General features: G+C 42.8%; 1 protein-coding gene across 1 annotated transcript in view; it reads right to left on the bottom strand.

Annotated features, from left to right (window-relative positions):
* INSC (INSC spindle orientation adaptor protein) overlaps positions 1–22,249 on the bottom strand; it is a 121,845-nt gene that overhangs the window by 45,030 nt on the left and 54,566 nt on the right. The window contains exons 2-5 of the mRNA XM_036861206.1: positions 18,832–19,177; positions 17,807–17,859; positions 16,547–16,670; positions 3,587–3,700 (exon numbers count right to left, since the gene is read on the bottom strand). Coding sequence (XP_036717101.1) covers positions 3,587–3,700; positions 16,547–16,670; positions 17,807–17,859; positions 18,832–19,177 — 637 coding nt within the window. The remainder of the gene's footprint in view (positions 1–3,586; positions 3,701–16,546; positions 16,671–17,806; positions 17,860–18,831; positions 19,178–22,249) is intronic.

Below are 22,249 nucleotides of genomic sequence, written 5' to 3'. Positions count from 1 at the left end.
TGGTGGGAAAGGGTCATATCTTAGGACTAGTAAATTTGTTCAGGCAGCACAAAAATATTAATGGTTTATTATATGCCAGACCCTCTGCTGGGCACTGCCTCAGTCCCCGTCCATGCTGAGCTCCTTGTCTGGCAGACAACGTTAAAAGCAGGAAGAAATCTGGGTAGCTGTGCATTGAAATGGGGAGGGGTTGCAGGGTTAAAAGAGCACAGAGTAGGAACTCCTGACATAATCTGAAGGGGGACCGTTATAGAAGGGTCAAAGGGTCACTTAAAATGATGTGATTTTAAATGCACATCATTACTCCGATAAAAAATATGCTCTGGTATGGGGACAAGACACTTACCCCTCTGAATTCTTTCTCCACAGTCCTTTATCCCTGCCTGCCTACTTTCCCACGGTTCCTGGGACATCCGATAAGGGTTCCACATAAAGACCTTACCCAGAGAGTCACTGACATAAGATCAAATTACTCTTTAAAGTAAGAAGAAAGAACAGGAGTCCTAAAGTCTCCCTGGCCAGCCTTGTTGGCTATTAATGACCTCCCGCCAGATGTAAATATTTATATGTTTATATATGTATGCATGTTTATATGTGTGTGTATTTAATCATATATAGTACAAATCTTATTTATATATGTACAATGATAGATAGATAGATAGATATTTACGTCTGGAGCAGACAATGAAGAAACGATGCCAAAGAATGGGAGGCAGAGAGCCAGGATCAGTGTGGCAGCCTTCCTTTGGCTCAGGAGACGCCAAGTCTAGCATAACTATATTTAAGCCTCTGCATCCATTTGCACTGGATTCTCATTACATCCTTTCCCAAGCCTGTGAAAAATGGTCTTCTTAGCATTTTTAGCTACTAGGAGAAGAAGGGGGGAATCCTGAACCCAGACTGAGGGGATTCTGGTTCAAATCCTGGCTCTGCTGCTGGCAATCTTTGGTTAACAATGGGGTCGTGACAGCTACATGACTCAGCTGCTGAAGGAGCAGTGAGTTAATGTTGTGAAAGGGCCGAGCACCCAGTGAGGGTGGACCTGGACAGCCAGGTTGGGATCAGGTCACAGAAGGCATCCTGGTTAGAAGGGTGTCTCATACCCTCATGAAAGGTGTCCCAAAGGCTGGAATATATGGGAGGGAGAGGAGATAGAAAGTGAGACGGAATGTGAAGCCCCCCTCGAGGACCGAAAAGAAGCACTCAGCTTAGAGTGGGACCAGGAGCCGCCTGAGCTTGCAGAATCACACTTTTGGCTGGAGCTTGTTTAATTTTATAGAAAGCTCTGGGCTCAGAGCCCAGCTGTATAATGGTATGCATTACTCAGACAGGCTCAGGGTAAGCTGTCATAAAGCTGGAGGAGGCCACTTGCGGGGTGTGTAGGCTGGTGGTGGGGGGAGGATAATAGAGGAGCTGGAGTGGCGAGGAGCGGGTAATTTCAACAACGCACAGGGGAGTTTTCTGTGCTCTGCACTCAGGAAGGGATGGCATTATTTGCCACCACCGTCATAGGGAGGACTGGGTTTATTTCCTGGCGGCCAGAGGAACCCAAGGGGTTGAGAGGATAGACCTCAGACAGGTTGCCCAAATCATCTCATGGGGGTAGCTCAGATGGATGAAGGACCCAAGGACAGACCACACCAGGCTCCAAGGAGGTGAGTGAGGAAGGCCACTGGGGGAAGCTGCCCCACATCTGTCACCATATTGGGCATATTTCCTGAGCATCGGAGGTGAGGATGCTGTGCAGGGCATACCAGGAACTCCCAGCCCCTTTGTCACTGTCAGGACTGGAAACCCAAACATTGATTTTGCTGGAGGACCTAGTCTCGCCATCTTCCAGGCTGGGAAGATGGGAGTCATCATGGAATCATCTCTCTGCATCAACCCTCCGTCTACTCTCCCCCAAGGACTGGAGACAGAAGAAGGTTGAGATGAAAATTCTGGAGTCAGCAGATCTAGTTAAAATCCCATCTGCGTTTAATGTGCATGAACTTCTCTCTGAGCCTCTGTTCCCTTATCTTAAAAATGGGAATTATTATAACACATCATTAGATTATCGGGAGGATCAGATGAGATGATGAAGGGAAAGCTTAGTGCAGTGTTTGACATATAGAAAGGATGCAGTAGATAATAAAGGTTGTGGAGAGGGGAGGAGGGCGAGGGAGGATGGGGATGAGAAGGAGAAGGCAGACAGGAGGAAGAGGAGGGAGTCGGGCTGCTGAGAGGCAGTTCAGGACAGCAAACGAGAGCATAGCCTTTGCTGTCAAACAGCCAGGTTCAAATTCACCTCGGCCACTTACTAGTGGAGATTTTTAAAGCTCCCTAGTGATGCTAATATGCCTACAGGGTTGAGAACTTCTGAGTCACACTTTGGCCCAAGAAGCTGAAGGGCCAAGGATTGAACCAGAAGTCACCACTGTGGGCTTTAGGATCATGAACTCTGAATTAAAGAGACTTGGGTTCTAATTCTGACTCCACTCTTTATCAGTTGTGTGACCTTGAGTAAGCCTCTCAAGCCACTTCCTCAACTATAGATGGGAAAAACGTGGTAACTACTTGTTAGGATGATTTTATGATTTAAAAGAAATAACGCTTGCAAGGCATTAAGCACAGTGGAGAGCACCCTCAAACGTTAGCTATTGCTGTTGCATACAATTTACTTCTCCCGTGACCAGAGTTGACAAGCATTTACCCTGCTCTTCCAGATTTCCTTAAAGGCTTAGATCAGTGATTCTGAGAGTGACCATGCCTCAGAATCCCCTGTAGAGCTTATTAAAATGTGGATTCCCAGGTCTTACCCCAGGACCTCGGTAAATCTTGGAGGGCAGCAAACCATTTATGTTGTGTTTTCCAAAAACTCCCTGAGGGATTGTGATGCAGAGTTAGGACTGGGAACCACAGAGCTGGAGCATCTTCTTGTGACTGGCATCTTAAGCCTATTGAAGGATATAACTTTGATTCCAGTTAGATCATTATTCTATCCTCAATGGTAATGTCATTTCTCAAATTAAAAAAAAAAAAGAGGCAAAAATAAAACAGAAGGCCTTAGCAAGCCCCCTAGGGAGCTACCAATTGCCTATATTTGTTCTAAATGTTTGGATCCAACACTTAGAACGAGTGCAGGGGCAAACTGACCATGAAGCTAATGAATTACAACTCCCATGTAATTAATGAGTACCACTGCCCTCAATTTTGTCTTTCCTTCATGTCATAGTGCAGTGACAGCAGGCATTTTTAAGATCCAGCCAAGAACCTAAGTTGGAAGATATGTTTAGTTTGGGTTTGGTGGGATATGTGAAGATGAGGGAGGAGGGTTGATATTTATAACAGCCACCACGTGAAGAAAGATGATAGAGGCTCCAGGGGCACCATCTTCTTGTCTCAAGTGGGAAATGAAATCAGAGGAGTTAGCCACTATTAAAGATGGAGACACCAAGGCCCAGAGAGGGGAGGTAACTCTTCCAAGATCACATAACAAGCAAATGCTAGAGCCAGGACAGGCTTCCTAAGCCAGCTGTCCCCGCCAAACTAGCTTCCTCACACTCTCCCCAGGCCCATCACCTTGGCCCCCATCCATGAAGCTCACCTTGGCTATGATGCGGCACAAGGGAGCCCCCTCCTGGGTCAGGCTGAACAGGTTCCCTGTGGTGGATTCTGTGGTGTAGATATTGTCTGAGGCATCGATTTTTCTCACCAGTGCCTAAGAAAAGAGAGCAAAGTCTGATGGTTACTCACTCATCTACTTTCTGCTCATCTTCCTTAATGGAATACTCAAGAGTGTCCTGAAGTCTGTAACCCTGCCCCATCTCCACTACCCCATGATGGGGTAACTTAGGGAAAGACATGAGTCAGGATGAGGTCTGAGCTACATTTCAGAAATATGGGATAATTTCATACCCCTGGGGCATGGACAACCAATGCGCCCTGCTCTAGTCAATCAGAAAATCAGCTCTCATCACTGATGGGCTCAGCAAGCACCTTTTTGCTATTCTACTGCCTCCTGATGAGAACAGAAACCATCAGTGAAATAAACCATCAAGTTGAAAACCAATGAGTTGCTACAGATATGACCAAAGAATTTGCTCATTTTGGATGGCCGTTAGCTAATGGCAAAGTCTAGCTGGGTGATGGGTTCAGGAGATGAGTCAAGAGAAACATTCTACTCTGCAGTATCTTCCTGCTCAGAGGACATTTGCCTTAGGTGGACAGCCAGGCCAACACAGCAACCCAGAATCCTGTCAAAGAGTGGGTAGCTCAGTGAGGAATGCCACTAATTACGGCTGAAGGATCTAAGGCTGGTGGTGAGAGGGCCGGGAATGACCAAGCACAGGACTCTGGGAGGCTCAGGAAGAAGAGCAAATGGAAAATTCATCAACAAATGGGATATGAAGATTATTCCTAGAAGAGTTTAGCTTATTTCTGGGAAGAAGCTTTTCACATAACTTGAAACCACTTCATAATCAGCCATTTGTTTTGAAGGTTGTGATTCATCAATTATAGATGACTCCTACCTGCTAATTAATGTTCATTGCTTGAGTTTCTCCTGGGAGGTGTGGAGATGGAGACTGGGGAGACTTGCCTTTGGGGGCCTCGTGCAAGAAAGTAGGACCTCTGGGAAGCCACTTGTGCAATTTCAGTTGCCGTGTTTATTTTAAAATATTAAAATGGATTTGTTTCAAATTCATACTGGTGTATGGAAAAGACACAAGGAAACTAGGAGATCTGAGTTCCAGTGCCAGCCTGTCTTTTTTAACACACTATATTGATGAGGAAGTATGTATATGGTTAAAAGTATGGACTCCAGAGCCAAACTGCCTGGGTTCAAATTCTGGCTCTGCCACTTCTAAGCTCCCTAGAGCAAGTAACTCAGCCCTTCTGCACCTCAGTTTCCTCATCTGTAAGACGGCAGAAATAACAGTGTCTATCTCTTATGGTTGTTGTACCCATCTTTTAAAGTTGCTATTATATATAAAGAACTTCTAAAGGTATCTGGCACATGGAGCAAAATAAAATTCTTAGCAGTTTTTATCTTGAGATCTTGGGCAATTGAGATAAACTCCCTAGGCCTCAGTTTCCCCATTTGTAAAATGATTTATATTAAAGGGGTTTGAGGCTCAAGGTAAATAGCCCTTCCATTTTTCTTCTTTATTCAAACTCAGAATTCTTCACACATAGCAATATGCCAATCTTCTACATATAGCAGTCTAAGATTGTGTGTAATTAATCAAACTACATAAAATATAAAAATTATTTTCTAAGATTGGATAGATGCCACATGTAAGATATCTAACAAAAGGTAAAATTAATAACCAAGATTTCTCACTGCAGATCTGTATAATGAATGTACTTCTTAGAATCATTCCCTATCTTTGTTGTAAGTAGTTATATAAGTGATATCAGTGCTAACATGAAAATGCGGATTTCTTATACTGGGGTCCTGTACCTAAATGATAATTACCTAATGTTCCTGATTAGTGTTTCCACTTGAAGCAAATTAGCATTATGTTAAACTATTCAAACCCACTGTCTTTTGCAATCATTTGCTGCTATTAGACCATTTATGTCTGAGGATAATTTCTTGTTAACGTCTATACTCACATATACCATAATTACACTTCAGATTTGTCTCAGTGAGTCAGCTCTCTGACAATGAAAAGTTGTAAGCATCCTTTTCACAAGGATAACTTTGGAAATATAAGAGATCAAAGGCACCACGGAAATCATCAAGGCTCTAAGTATCACAATGCGTCAGAGCTGGAAGGCGTCAGAGCTAGAAGGGCTCTCAAAACTTTTGTTCAAGATTTCCTTCCGAGTTGAGAAAACTGAGACACAGAAATCTGACCAAGGTTACACATACGGTACATGGTGGAGTTAGACATTAACCCCTGTGAATCTGACTCCCTATTTGCCAAAGTCAGTGAATCCATGTCCCTCAGTGCCGGCAGGTCCTCCCAGGGACTAGTGGAGATGAAGTCTCAAAACAAGGAGGAAATCCAGCCTCATGAGCAGCTCTCACCAAACTGGAGCACAGTTCTCCACCCTGGCTTCCATTAGCATCTACAATGTTCTACCCTGTGGCAGCCAGAGCTTCTGCTGCAGGGGGCAGAGCTGACTGAAAGCCCCACCTGGATCCACCACCAGGTTCCTACCGAGGCCACACTTCCCCTGAGCTACTCCCAGCTGTGACTTAGCACAGCAGGGGCACTGCTGTGAGTCCGTGACTGCAGGCAGGGGACTCCTCTCACAGGTGACTTTGGCTTGAAAATTCCATCTCTTCCTACTCAAGTCATCCCCCCCCTTTTCCTTCTCAGTTGTCAGCCCTGCAACATGGTTTTCCTACTGCCTTCTCCTGCTTCCTTCCCTTTATCCTTCATAGATGTTTCTTATCAAATCCTATCTTGGTATTAGTTTCAAATGAACACAGTCTCTAAAATCAAGTTTTTTCAGGTAATCGAGGAGGAATTGGTGAATTTTCAAAAATATGCTTCACCCTCTATCATGAGAAGAGTGGTGAAAGAATGGAAACAAAATAAAGGAAGATAGACGGATGAAACTGAATGACAGAATTTTTTTATGACAGACCAGGCAGATATGAAACAAAAAAAATAAGATCTTGAAGAACAGGAGAAAGGGATTTAAAAAAAGAAAAAAAAATAAGGATTAAGGAGATGCACACAATCTAACTACTCTAAATAAAGAATTTGAAAAGGGGGCTATATTTTTGTTTCTCCATCAGAAAGAGTGACTGCAGCCCAGTGAAATTTATCAGCAGGGGTAAACTCTCAAACATCAGCCTGGAATAAGTTCCTCAGAAGGAGGCAGGAAAATACTGTGAAGCCTCTTTCTAAAGCTTCAGATAGAGACTCCATAGTTAGATATAGTTAGGGCAGCCCAGCCATGCAAAGGGATTACATATACATGGGTCGATTAAAGATGGCCACAGATTCTTTGCTACTCCTCTCATAGAGAGGTGGGTTCTAATTCCCCCTCTTTTGAATCTGGGCTGGCCTCAGTGACTTCCTTGACCAACAGAAGCCAGCACTCGGTAGAAGTAACGTTTCAGGACTTCCAAGGCTAGGTCATAAGAAACCTTGAAGCTGCCACCCAGGCTTCTTGGAACATTCTTTTCAGAGTCCTAAGCTACCAGATAAGAAGTTTGATAACTCTGAGACTGTCATGCTGGAGATGCCGTGTGCCATGTGTAGGACCCCTGATCAATTACTCTCAACTGAGACCAACTTTCCAGCCATCCCCTCCAAAGCACCGTACATGTGATGAAGCTTTCTAAGACTCTCTAAACCATCTGCCAGCTGAATACCTCCAAGTGACCTCTGCTGATGCCACATGGAGCAGAAGAATTACTCAGCCAAGCCCTGCTGAAATTCTCTACCCTTAACATTGTGAGATATAATATTAAAAATTGTTTTACGGTTGTTTGTTGTGTTAATAGAGTTCTAGATACAGGACAAAATTACAGAGATCAGCATGAAATATTCAAAGGATTACTAGATAAATTTCAAGCGAAAAGGTTTTAACATAAGGATATAGTATCGCCTATGTCCCAAGAGAACGTTTTGGAGAAATGCATGAATTAGGACTTGGAGAAAGGCTCAGAAAGACTAGACATAATAAAGAGGAGACAGACAAAATAATAACTGAATCCAGGCTTGGATTAGCTACTGGTCTGATGGGAAAATATCTCCTGGGTGGGAATATCCAATTTAGAGAGGCAAAAATGGATAAGATCACTTAGAACTAAAGGTTTAGGGCAGATCCAGACCTTAACTGATTTTATTTCTTCCAATAAGGGAAATCCTAAAATCTAAAAGATTACTTTTAGAAAACAAAAGAATGTGTCAGAAAGGAAAGAGGAGTCAAAGTGCGAATGCTGCGCAGATGAGTAAATAGCGCTCATTCTGTGAGTTAGATAAGGAAAGAGACCCACGTGAGAAGCAGGGCAAAAGGTGAGAAATTCAGCTGAGTCTCCCTGAAGGGAGTGGGGGATTAACAGAGGAGAGGGAAAACTGCAGACATAATTCATTACTGGAAAAAAAAAAAAGATGTAGCAGAAAAATGTTATTCAAGACTGAAATATTCAAAAGGCATGGGAAGACGGTGTTCTGAGAAGCACATGGCAGAGGGACAGGTTCTCAGTAGGTGCATAAGGCAACAGACTTCAGGAGTATAACAAGAAAACCCTTCCTAGAAGACAGGGTCTTAAGGCCTAAGCAATCCTCAGCGAGAGGCAGAGACAACAGCCATATTATAGAACTAGAGTGCCTGTGTATCCTATGTCAATTTTTTTTTCTCATTTAACCCTAAAAGAATTTTTTAAAATATATGACCCCTTGCACATTTTTAATTTGACAGGTAAAATTTTGCATCATAAGTTTAAAGAACAAAGTTGGAAAGGATGTAATTTCCAGCAGACTATAAATATTGACTAAAATAAAATGATTACATCACTCTTTTAGATGTATCCCATGAAATCTAAATACCAAAACAACTTGATACCATCATCATCCATTTAAAATTACATGAACAATCTCTTTAACATTTGAACATTTTGCATCTTTTCTTTTCATCTTTAAACTTACATTGCCATTTCCATTCTCCCTCAGAATTTTATCTTAATGTAATACATTTAAGTTTCAAAGTATTTTACTGATCACACTTAATCATGCTTATCATTGAAATTTGAAATTTTCTTTTATTTCCTGTGACTATAAGGCTCTAAGTGTTTAAAAATAATCTCTTCTTGCTCGAATTAGTGTTACAATTATCATCAGTACAATTGGTCAATACAACATAGATGATAAATTTTGATAATTATAAATCATAAAAATTAAAATTTTATCATAAATATATCTCCTAATGAGATGAATGAGGCTTTGTAAACTTTTCAGGTTTTCTAATTCATTTATCCATGATTGAATATTGGCTTAATGCTATATTTTTAGATGTAAATCCTGAAAAATCTTGTTCCCATAAATCCCGTGAAAAGAGGAATGGGAAGAGTATATATAGCCAAGTTGCTCACCCTTTGAGCACATTCTGAGCTATGTAATCACATAGTGATCTATCATCAAACACTATTTTTAATGGTCTGCCAGCTGATAACGCCTACAAATTGGTAGAAGCAAAGAATTGGAAACCATTTGACTTGCAAAACATTTGTCACCCAATCATTAGTCATTCATTCACTTATCTCAATTTCTGAGAAGAATTCCAGAAGTACTTTACCAAGACATATTAAGTAACTCTTAATTATACCCACTACTCTTTCACTTAGAGCACCTTGGATTATCCAAATTATTCAGAAAGGATTAAGAAAATCAAAATATTATTAATTTCATTAACAATACAATTTTAATAAAATATTTTTGTGTGTTTCAAATAAAAAAACTTGAAGCTATTTAATTTATGAAAAATTTAAGAAGCTAATTAATTTATTTAATTTATGGAAAATATCCACCCTATGACCTAATTGGCAAAGACTATTCTTCAAGCCAAGCCAATCAGCCAAGTCAACTTAGCTTTTTCTCAATATAGACCTGACTTCATTTTTAATTAAAAAAATTTTAATATGTATTCCAAGAAATGCTAAAAAATGCTGACAAATAATTTTGGAAATCATTCTGTAAGGAGAAATGCTAAAAACTGTCAATATTAAAATAATACAGACTTAAAATTTGATTTACTTGTGTATATTCCAAAGCCAAGATAAAACAATTTATTAAACTTTTCATAATGCAAAGTAATATATAGCTAACATCGTAAAGTAATTATAAATCTGGGAATATGATAAAAGCCACTGCATTCCTTCAGTAAATAGATGTGTATATGTATTGAACTTTGGTGTTTATTTCAGGAAATAATTAAATAAGGTCTGAGAATAAAAATATCTGAAATCATTCGACTGTTTTTTGTAGCTCTTTTTTTTTTTAAGGTATTTTTTTTTGATGTGGACCATTTTTAAAAATTAATTTATTTATTTATTTATTTATGTTTGGCTGCGTTGGGTCTTCGTTGCTGTGCGCAGGCTTTCTCTAGCTGCGGCGAGTGGGGGCTACTCCACTGCTGTGCACGGGCTTCTTATTGTGGTGGCCTCTCTTATTTTGGAACACAGGCTCTAGGCACGCAGGCTTCAGTAGTTGTGGCACACGGGCTCAGTAGTTGTGGCACACAGGCTCAGTAGTTGTGGTGCACGGGCTTAGTTGCTCCACGGCAAGTGGGATCTTCCCGGACCAGTGATCAAACCCATGTCCCCTGCATTGGCAGGCGGATTCTTAACCACTGCACCACCAGGGAAGTCCTTTTGCAGCTCTTATGATCAAACTTCACTACGTATTTAAAGGAGAAAAGTATATATGTTTAAATCTAATTAGTCCAGCTGCCAGCAATTAATTATATCTTTTGCTCACAGAAAGTAGAAATTAGTGTAAATATTTCATAAAATGTTGTGACAAAATAGTCTTTAACTGCTGCCTTAAATAATGTGCATCAAATCTGAAAAGAAAAATCATGCAAAACTTGTATCTGTGACTTTTACCCAGTATATCTTGAAAAATGTGGTCTTTCTCAAAAATATTCCAGTTACATTTAAAAGAATCATTATCATTAACCTTTAGACATCACTTAGAGTTGAGCATAAGATACAGCTGAAAGGAATTGCTTGCATTTAAAAAGTGCTCCCCAAAAGCCATTTTGAGTGTTTGATTTGTCCCACCTGTGCTCTCTTTGCTTTGTCTGAGAATGTCCCTCAAGAGCTATGCACGATTTGAGAATAAATGGAAATAGAAGGGATAAGATAAATTGGAAACTTTCACAACCAACCCTCCAACACACACACACACAGACACACACACACACACACACACTACCATTCTACCACATTTTTAGATTCAGAAAATCTGCACACTGGACAAAATATACAATTTCTAATGCTTTTCTCAACAGAAATATTAAAAACATGGAAATACACGGAGGCCTAAAGGTTTATGGTTCATGAATGTAGGCTTCTTTTTTGTTTTATCTCCCCATTTGCACTCCAAGCTTTTTGCAAAAAAGGGCAATGCACTATAAGATTTGGGATGGGTGAGGAATATGCCATTCTTTTGGAAAATAATAGAAGGGCTAGTAAAAACTGTGTATTATTAGGAGGATTGTTTCTAGGAAAGAAAACAAATGAAAACTGAAGATCTGGAAATTGATTTCCTTAAAAGTATACGTGCTTGCATTTCTCCTAGGAAATCTTTTGGAACCCAGAGAATGCAATGCATCTGAAGCAGTAGACCACTGGCCCAAGTCACTTCAAGCAGCCGAAATCAGTGTAGCCTGGGGCGGCAAAAATGCAAAGTTTGGAGGGGAGCTTGAAATTAAGAAATGTTGAAAATGCTGGATGGCAAAGAATGCAAATCAAACCAAGTCCTTGTGAAGGAATTACAAATGCCTGGCTTTTTGGGAAGAAGAAACGTATCACATGCCCTTCTATGAAAAAGGAGACATTTTTCTCCCATATATGGTAACCATCGTACCACATCTAACCTGTGGTGGATGCTTTCCCCCCGTGAATGTATGTTCACAAATCCTTGTGGACTGTGGACAACTGAAATAAACTGACATCCTGTTGCAGATGCAACCCAGACAGTATCTGTCACCCACCCTCTTTCTCTCAACTGCAGATGAGTGTCTGTTAAGGTCTTCAGCAACCCTAAAGACAGAGTCTTAGGAAGACATGTTGACTGGAATTTCTGCCCTAAGGATTGAGAATTGGCCTGTTTTAACTTTCTGTGAGTGTAGCAGTAGTGCTGTGATAATACTGTGTATCCAAGGTACTAACTCTTTGGACCCTTTCAAGTATCGTGGGGAAAGACCAGTACAAATTGAGAAGCCCTGAAGAAATCCCTCCCATTGCTGGAGGGACAGCCTGGGCTGCAGCTGCCCAAAGAAACATGACTCCACACACACACACTGGGATGAGACCCTCCTGGCTAAGATGAGCAGAGTAAGAAAATTAAAGAGAATTCTATTAACCTAAGAATCAGGGGCTTTGAGTTATTCCTAAGAGTAAAGGGATTCAGATTTGGGGTTTTTTTGTTTTGATTTTCTTTCACTTTATTTTCTCCCAGGGAACTTTAAGATGAGATAGAAGACCATTTTAAAATTTTGAACATCTTTATATTTCTCATCCTGGCAAGTATGTTTGGATTATCTTTATCTTGCTGTTTAATCACATTGCAGCCTCTGATTACCTATATTGGACAACATAGCTGAGCAAAATCTGAGAATGAGAAAAAGAACAGGAAAGCAAATTTTGAGCTTTAGTTACAAAATCTCCTTAGAGTCAATTTAATGAATGTAATATTTTGAGTCATTTCCAAGCCGTCTGGGAGCAAAGTCTAAATTGCCCACTGGGATTCCAGAAGGATCCACAAAGGAGTAGAGTTTGTTATTTGGGGGGATGGCTTCCTGAAGGTGTGAAAAGTCTGCCTCACAGGCAACTGACCTCCTCCTCCAAAGGGCCCAGCCACACCCCTGCCTGACCACAGCCAGATAGATGAGGCCAATAAGATAATAGGACAAGAACTGTGAACACGAAGGGGTAATACTTGGTCCCCACTCTTCTGCTCCACTAGGGAGAGAGTTCAGCCGCACCACCTCTGCTGGCCTCAGTCCCCACCCCTCCACGTCACCCTGCCGAGAGGGTAAGGATGAGATAGTGAGTCTGGAAGAAGGAACAGAGTATGTTTAGCTTAGCGCCTGCCTCTTTCCTCTTAGGACGTGTCCCTCTGGTCTGACCTCTGTCACAGGATAGGTGCCTATGCCTCAGGTGAGGCCTGAGGTTGACCAGCTCTGTCTGAGACAGGGAGGGGAAATTTAGGGGTGAGATGAAGTTTTAACAAGTTCACTCAGCCAGAGAGCCAGAGATACAGTCCCTAACCAGTTTTATTAGAATAAAGGTGATATTTTAAACTAAAATAAATATTGATTGATGGAATGAAAGGATGAATGCATATACAATCTATCCACATGAAGCGGAGTCGAGGATTCAGAGGTACAGGTGAGAGTTGATTTATTCAATAGAGAGTCCCCTAGAAGTCGTCTTCAAGTAAATCATCTTTCCTAAATCAAGTTTTTTCCTCTTACCTCCCACATGGCTAATCCTTTAATCCAAGAAAGTTTAATCCTTAATATTCATCAATTTCCCATTGGTGGCTCCTAACAGTTAAGCCTTAAATTTCCAAGCCCACCAAGTAGTCAAATTATCTCAATAAATAATTAGTAATTAGGTGATTAGGAGGCTCTTTTTAGCAAAGCTTGTTGTTAGCTTCTCTTAAGGTAGCTCAGGTCTGTAGTGAATAAAGCCACTGATGCAATCAGAAGAGTGCCAATTACTCCTGTGTTGTCTTATTTAATGCTAACAGCAACCCACGGTAAAGGTGAGGAAACTGAGGAAATTAAGTAACTTGCCCAAGTTTGTAGATGCAGTGAGTAGCACATTCAGGATTTGAACCCTGATATGCCTCCAAATGCCATGCTCCATCCACTACCCCACAAGGCTCACATTCATAGAATTACATACTATCAAGATTGGAAGAAATCTTGCAAGTCACTCAGTCCAACCTCCATCTACTGCCGATGTCCTCCCAGGCATGACTTTCCCACCTCAGTGATGGGGAGTTCCTAAGGCAGCCCCTTTTACTGCAGGGCAGCCCTATTGCCTTGCCAACCCTTTTTTCCATGGAATGTCCTATAGATTCACTTCACTGGCCCAAGGTCCTTCTTCCCTTTGGAGGTAGCAGAGTTTCCATTCTTAGATTAAACATCCCTGCTCCTCCAGCTATTCCCCACATACCTTAATCTTCGGCCCTTCCCCATCCTCCTAGGAAGCTCCTCTGAGCACAATCATTGTCTCAATAACACATCTGGGGTCTGGAGCTGGACATAACATTGCAGGATGGAGCAGACCAGTGCAGAGTAGTGCTATATTATCACTGCCCTTCTTGTAAGCACCATTCCACCATGTATTGTGTTTCTGTGGTGGGCGTGGAGGGGGGATGGAAAGAGTACTGTTCCTCTGCTCAAGAGCCTACATGGCTCCCTAGTACAAAAAAGGCATTTCCCAACTTGCATTTCCTGAAACACCAGCATCCCAGAATAAATGAATGGGTGTTTTAAGAATAAAAAAGATCTGTGACTAGGTAAGTTTGGAACACACTGCTTAACATTCATTCATTGATAAATCTTTATTGGATGCCTGCTGTATGCCAGGTACTGTTCTAGTCACTAGATATATATTCATGGACAAAAAAAAGCAAAATCCCTGTTTATGGAAACTATAGGGCAGACAAGAAATACTATGAATGTGTGAGGACCTTTTAGAAGACTTGTAACACACAATAACACATCATAAGAGAAATGCTGATGCAAAAAAAAATAAGCTTAATTTCATTTATGTCAAGATACCCCAAGTGTAGGATCCTTGTATAATTGCTAACATCCTAGAGAAGAGGATTTGAGTTACCTGTTTAGGAAACACGTGCTCACAACACTGAACAGATTACCCTGCCTTCAGCCAGTGTATCTCTTTATGTCACCACTGTTTTGTATGGAAACTTTCTAATGTAAAAGGATGCTAAAGATCAGCCAAGAAATATTAAGAGCACAGCAAGCTCAGCCCAAAGGAGGGCTTAGAGGACGCCACTGGGCATGTGGGAGGGAAGGGGGGTTGTCAAGAAACTAACAAATACGCAGAGGAATGGAGGACAGACACTGCCTCTCCCACCGGGGGAGGGGGACCAATGGGGGACTCAATTCTAAGAGAGAAGCAGCTGATCCAACAGCTCCCAAGCTGAGCATCAATGACGCAGGTGGCCAGACTGGAAATGGGGCAGGATTTAGCCAGGGAAGTAGAAGCACCAGCTCAGGAATTCCACCCCAAACAAGGTCAGGATGAGGAAAAAACAGAATGGACCCAGTGCCCCAGGAAATCAGATACACAGTCGACAAAGCCCAAGTAGGCTCCTGACAGCCCAAGGAGCTTTTCCCAGGATTCTGTGACGGGGAGCATCAAAAAGACAAGCTACGCTTTGCTCCTGGTAGAAAGAGCAAAGGACTACTTCCAAACCCAGCTGGCTTCCATTTACAATCCAACGGCACTCTTTTAAGCCCTTTTAAGTGAAGCTGGTACTGCCAGGCGAGAGGGCACCAAAATGGCCTAAAAAGCATCAGCGGGCACCTGTGCTCCTGCTCAAAAATTCCTCCAGGCTCCTCTCCTCCCCACCACTAACCTCAATACCCTCGCTCATCACTCCTTCAATTTCTTCACCCACTTAGGCCCCATGTTCCACTGGGTCCCTCTGGGACTTGATGGTTCCATTTGGGACACTGGCCCTAGCTTGAACCACCACCTGCCGGTACGCGTGACTGTCAACATTTGCTCATCGTGTCAGCTCCGGGGCCCCAGCCCTGGCCCTTCCCTTCCCTTGTCCCAGACTCTCGGGGCAGGGAGAGTGAACTCCGCAGACCCTTCTGGGTTGGGAGGGTGAGGCTGCAGAGGGACAGCTTCCCCGACCAGCAAGTGAGCCAGGTCAGAAGGGTCTGTGCTGTGTACAAGACGAGCCAGACACATAGGAAAGAGAGAAAGGAAACTCTGGGATAGGTAGAAAGGCCAAGTTTGGAGAGAGGCCGATATGGGAAGGGATTTGTTATTTGTGGAAAGCTTTTATTTGGTGGTGGGAAAAGAATGGCAAATATGTAACACAATATTTCTGTAACTATAAATAACATGCAAATACCTTTCCTAATGAAAACCATATGGAATCAGCTTTTCTGGGAGGCTTTTAAAAATAGGAAAAGGCAAGAGAAGGAAATAATATGTATTTAACCCACACTATGTGCTAAGCACTTTTCATACGTTGTTTGCTTAGTCCTCTCACTTCTCTTCTGGGGAAGGTTTTCACTTTATATATGAGGAAAATGAGGCTATGGATTAAGGAATTTGACCAAGGTCCCATGATAAACCACAATTTGAAAGTAGAGCTGTCAGGTTCCAAAGCCCTCGTTCTTTCTGAAATCAAGCACCACCTTCCCTAGAGGCAGGGGCTGGACTAGCTGACCTTTCTAGATTCTTCTCTATTGCCAGGATATCCAGAATTGACTTGTTCCCAGCAGGTGCCCTAAGTCTTTCAGGAATATAAGGATCTATTGTGTGCACTGTGAACAATAACTCAACAGAGAAGATTTAAGGTGGTGGTAGCAGCACTGAAAGTGCAATTGGGAGATGCTGGGCTCTGCCACTGCCTTGCTGTGTGACCTCAGGTCAGTACCTGCCCTCTCTGGGCTCTAGTTTTCACATCTGGAAAATGCAGAATTGGGCTAGATGGTCAGGAAGGCTCCGCTCAGCTCTGACAGTCCTGTCTCTCAGGTGTTGGAGTTCGCTTTGGTGGTCTGAGGAAGATGTCCCCCAAGAAAGCCCACTTTAGTGCTTCCCCGAGCCAGGCCCAGTCCCTCTGCCCACCTCCCCTGTCCAGCGCACACTGACCTGCACCTCCCGGGTCAGGGCCAGCTCCAGCAGCTGGCCAAAGTGCTGGCCCAGCGTGCTCAGGGTCTCACTCACACAGGCCTTCATCGACTTCAGGATGTGCTCATTCTCCACCTGGAGGCACCTGGAGAAAGAAATCCTGGGTGGGCCACTGTAAGGGGCAGGCACTCAGCCCAGAGCCATTTTAGGGGACAGATCCGGGCCTGCAACAGGCCTGGTGGTGATGCAAATGGCCTGGGAAGATGACATCAGCTCCTGGGGAGTCAGAGATGGAATATTCCAAGGCTGGCTCGTCCCCTGGCTTCCTAGTGTTCAAAGAAGTGCTGGCCTGAAAGAGGAGCTAACAGTCCATGTTGCCAGGAAGAAAGGCCATCAGAAAGCAGCCAAATCCATACCTCTGGGCTTCTCCCTGGGAGAATCTGCCATCATTGAGGCCAGGGTCTAGGGATGGTGGATGGGAGTCGTAGAGGAGGGTTGCTGGTGTGCCAGGTATGCCGTGCTCACTCTAAAGGTATATGGCAATGCCTGTGACCCTTTAAGAAATAGCTGCCTAAAGCATGCAGACAGGAGCCTTGAGGATTTTCTCCTCACACAGGAAGATCAAGATCAAATCCACCCCTATGACCTGAGAAGGTTTCACAATGGCAGGCCAAAGACCCCATGGCAGTCCTAGGAGTGTCAATTTCCAGGTTTTTCTTCTAGGGCCTGGGGGCTGGAAGGAGTGAGGGAGAGTGTCAACACACACCCAGGTGTGCATACAGACAAGGTTGAGTGTGTGTACGTTTCTGAGTGTAGACGTATGTGTGTTTATGTATGTGAGATACGGAGAAGAGGGTGTGAGTGTATTTCTGCGATTTCGTGAGTGTATGTTTATATATCTGTGCATGTCTGTGAAATCCTTGTCAATGTGTATGTGAGTATAAAGGTGTGTCTGCTTTCACCTTGCCTTGACTTTGGAGATCAAGGGGCTTCCCAAAGCTGTGGGAAACTTTTTCCTTGTTACCAACCCTCAAGAATCCTCTTTCTTCCTATGCCCAAGCCTCTCCTCTGCCTTTTACATTCTCCCAGGCCTGAAAGTGGAGCAGAAAATCCCAAGGGAGTCTTTTAAGGTTGCTGATGACAGTCAGCAAAAGGAAACTCCCAGACCACCACCAAGCCTCCCCACTCCCACTGTCCCTGTGGGAGAAGATGCCAGCCCCTTCCCCTGCCTGAGGACGGGCTGGCAGACCCTGTCTAGATTCACCCAGAGGCCAGATTTACCTCTCTGTGACCGCTGACAGCTCTGAGCACTTCTCCATTAGCAGCTTTTCAATCTGCAGAAAAATAGATCAATTTTATTCAATTCAGTAAGCATTGGTCGAGGACCAACTGCTGAGCTGGGCCCTCTGGGGCATAAAGATGAAGAATCAAATCAGCCAATTTGGAAAACAAGCACATAAACTATAACACAGTGTGATATGGATGGCAAAAGAGATCATCCTCAGTTGCTTTGGGGGCTCAAAAAAAGAAAACTGAGCAATTAGTTATGCTGGAGGATCTGGGAAGCTTCGGAGAGGAAGGGGCATTTGAGCTGGGTTTTAAAGAATGAATAGAAGTTTCCTGTCTGCAAAGTGGAGCAAGGAAAAGGGTAGAGCACTAAGGTGCAAAGGGATGCCAGAAGAAAGAGAAATAAAGGGGGATTTTCAGTGGTTTGCTTTGGACTTGAAGGAGATTCAAAACCATGGGCTTTGGAATTACAAAGCCTTAGGCTGAATCCGGCTTATACCATTCACTGCATAACTTTGGGCAAGTTACTTGGGCTTTCTGAGTTTCTGTTTCCTCATCTATAAAGTGAGGACAACAACACTAGCTAATATTTTTAATTAATTTAATTTAATTAGGACTCAGTCCTCACAACAGATCTACGAAATAAATGCTATTATTATACTCATTAGGTTGATGGAACTGGGGCACAGAGAAGTTAAGTAACTTGCCAAGGTCACACAGCAGACAGAGCTGACACTTGAGCAGGCAGGGGTGTATTTAACCATCGCACGGTGTCTCTCAGTGGTTATGTTGGCCTCAGAGGTTGTTCAAGGTAAATGAGATGTAGGTAAAAACATCTAGCACAATTCCTAGAACAGAGCAGATACTCAGTAAAGGTCCTTACTGTCTTCCCTGCTTCATTGGAAGTGGAGAGAGGTCCCAGAGGCAGGAAGAGTTAGGACTCTACACAATTCAGACCCACTCTTCTAAAAGGCAACCCCATTCTGAGTGCCCACCCACGCCCATGCCAGGCAACCCACCTGGCCCATCTCCTGCGAGGAGCTCCTGCTGGCAGCGCTGTACTCGCTGACCATGGAGCGGGCGTGGCAGGTCAGTCGCACGCTCATGCTATGGACGCGCGCCCAGCGGTCCTGGGCCAGCTTCTGCCCGATCCTACGCAGCTCAGTGCTGATGACCCAGCCCCGCTTGAGCAGCAGCTGCAGGGGGTCTCCGGGGCCAGAACCGCCTGCCAGGATGAGGTCGCCCTGTGCATCCTCCTCCAGGCTGATGGGCTTCGCCTGCAGGACACACATGCACTCACACTCCGTCATGAGCTTCAGGTCCTCCATCCAGCGCTGGACCGAGTCCACCTGCATCAGGTGCAGCCTGCAGCCGGGGAACAGTGCCATGAAGGCTAGTAACACTCCACAATTTCCAAAGGTTTCAATTCCAAGCCATCTGGTGTTTACTAAACACCTACTATATGTTCATCACTGTTTCTTGCGTTCACTTACCTTAATCCTCTTATTTCTCATTATGTCCATCTTACAGACAGTAAGATGTTTTGAGGGCAGATGACCAGACAAATCAGGCAATGAAGTCTGACAGAGTAGCAGATTATCTTTACAATAAGAGGAAAATAGAAATAGCCTAAATATCAAATATTAGCTATGCCAAGTAAGCTATGGTACAGCTACATGGTTATATAATGTGCACTTATTTAAAATAATGCTTTCCAAAAGTTTATAGCAAAGAAAAATGTGTGCACTAATAAAATAAAAACACAGTATGCAAAGCAGTATGCAGAAATGTAAACACAATTATTATAACTATGTTTAAAAGCTATATCTAGAAAAAATATTTAAAAGAAATATTAAAATGCTAGTGGTTCTTTATGGGTGGTGAAACAAAAAGATTTTTCATTTGTTTTCAACTTTTCTCTAATTTCCAAATTTACTTTCATAAGCATATATACTAATTTTGTAATGGAACAAAATTAACTCTATTTAGTACAACAGCATGAGAATATTGATTAGATCTTAAGATCTTTGTCAAATAAAATTCACTCCAAAATTCACTTAGTCAAATAATAGTAATATTAGATCATTAACAAAGCTTTGAACGTTGCTTGAATGAATTATATTTAATATCACATAAGTGCCAGACACTGTGGGAAAAGTGGAGATCAACATGCCACACCTCCCCTCTCATGGAGCTTTTGATCTGCCTAAAGAATCAAGACATAGTAATGAGAAGTTAAAAAACAATAGATTTCAACATCATTTGAAGGTTATGACAGAATAAGACACACACACTTAACCTTTAAGGCTGGGCTCAAGTCCCTTTGCCTTGGCTTGTAACAGTGTTCTAACTAGTCTTTCTGTTGCTAATCTTACCTGCCTCCAGCCATTCTCCACCTGCCACTAGTCATTCACTCATTCCACAAAAAAGTATTCAGTGCCTACTACGTACCAAGTACTGTTCTAAGCCGGGCTATAAGAGCAAGCAAGTAGATAAAAATCATTTCCCTTGTAAAGGTTACATTCAAGTGAGAGGACAGTCAACTTCCAAAGTAATTTCCAAAATAAATATGCAGTGCATACAATACGTCGGAGGTGGTCAGTGCTATGAAGGAAAAGAACAGGAAAAAAGGATAGAGTTGTGGGGATGAAAGGGGGAGTAGGCACTGCAATGTAAAATATGTGGATCAGAGAAGGTTCACTGAGGAAGGGACCTTTGAGCCAAGACGTGAAGGACATGAGGGAGTGAGCCATGTAGGTATCTGGGGGGAAATTGTTTCAGAGAGAGAGAACAGCAAGTGCAAAGGCCCTGAGGCACAAGTGTCCTTGAGATGTGTGAGAAAGACAAGAGTTAACCTGGCAGAGAGTGGGATGGAGGACTTGAGGTGAAAGCAGTGGAGGGTGGAGGTGAGCAGACCCTATGGAGCTGTGTGGGACAAGGTGAGGATTTGGCTTTTATTCTGAGTCAATACAGCACCCAGAAGGCATTGATGAGGCCAGGTAAGTAGGGCTAAGGTATCAAGCAAGACTGAAATGATAGCGGAATGCTCCAATTATCATGGTTAAAATCACGCCTTCATATTTACTGTTATTTAATGAGGAGTAGGACTTTCTGAACAATGCAGCTGTTTGTCTATAAGGCTTTTAAATGTAATTTTTAACCACAAAGCTTATACTGTTTATGCAAATTGTGCATGTGGTTTCTTATAGGTTTTTAAATTGTTAAAATTAAAAGCTTATCAATAACCTTTCCTTCTCCCTCTCCCTTCATGAAAAATAGCTATTATATTTTGTAAAGAATTTGAATAGATGATAGATAGATGGATAGATAGATAGATAGATGAAAAATTACTTTGTGGATATACCACAATTTATTAAACCATTTCCCATTGCTGGGAATTCACTTTGTTTCCAGTTCTTGGCCACTATAAACACACTTACACATATGCCCTTACATAACCAGTATCTTCATTCTATGCCATAGACCCCCAGGAGTAGGAATGAAATGCTATAGATGTTGCCATATTGGCTCCCCAAGGCAGCAATGCATCCCATTCCCCCAACAATGCAGGAGAACTTTCTATACATATATCTTGTTACTCCCCTGCGTGAGTCCTCAGTGTTCCCCCACTGACCACTCCCCCATAAGTTAAAATTCCTGAGGCTCAGATGGGGAGTTTCCAAGATCTGGCCCCAGCCTCCCTTCCCACACATCTCCCTTTTCCATCTTCCCTCATATCTTAGCACCCTCACCATAAACACACTACACTCCAGGCACACTCAACCTTCCTGTTTCCCAAGCGTGGCTCTCTTTTACAGTCTCCCCCATGGCCTTGCACAGACAATTCCTCCCTCAGATCGGAATCCCCTTTCCTTCTTCTCTACCTGGCAAGCTCCTATTAACCCTGCAATACCCAGCTCTCGTGTTACTTTCTCTGAAGAGCCTCAGTCAGAGCTTATCAGTTGCCCCCCAGGACCCCCACCTCTCTGTGAATCCTCCATTGGAGCACTAATAACATTCTACTGCAATTTGTATGTTTGTCTGAACTCTCCAAGTCCTGTGAGGGACATCCCTCGTGTCTGGTTTATTACCAGTGCCTGACATATACCAGCTACACATCTGAACCAGCGGCAGGCATTTACTGCCATGCCTCTGCAGAAGACTCCACCTCCCCAGGGAGTACCCCAAGAACAATGTCAACTAAAAAGAATGCACAACCTAAAAACTGAGAATTATATTTTATTTGGCGGACAAAACTGAGGACTTCCAGTCTGGGAGGCAGCCTCTCAGAACAGCTCTGAGAGACTGCTCCAAAAAGGTAAAGGAGGAACCAGGATATATAGGATTTTTTGCAACAAAGACCAAATAGTCGGAACATCACAACATTACTGTTACATAAAGAAAACCAGACATCTCAAGTTAATGAATTTAGCGCTT

Source organism: Balaenoptera musculus, chromosome 8, assembly GCF_009873245.2.
Source record: "Balaenoptera musculus isolate JJ_BM4_2016_0621 chromosome 8, mBalMus1.pri.v3, whole genome shotgun sequence".
NCBI lineage: Eukaryota > Metazoa > Chordata > Mammalia > Artiodactyla > Balaenopteridae > Balaenoptera > Balaenoptera musculus.
This window is presented reverse-complemented; position numbering and strand designations above follow the sequence as displayed.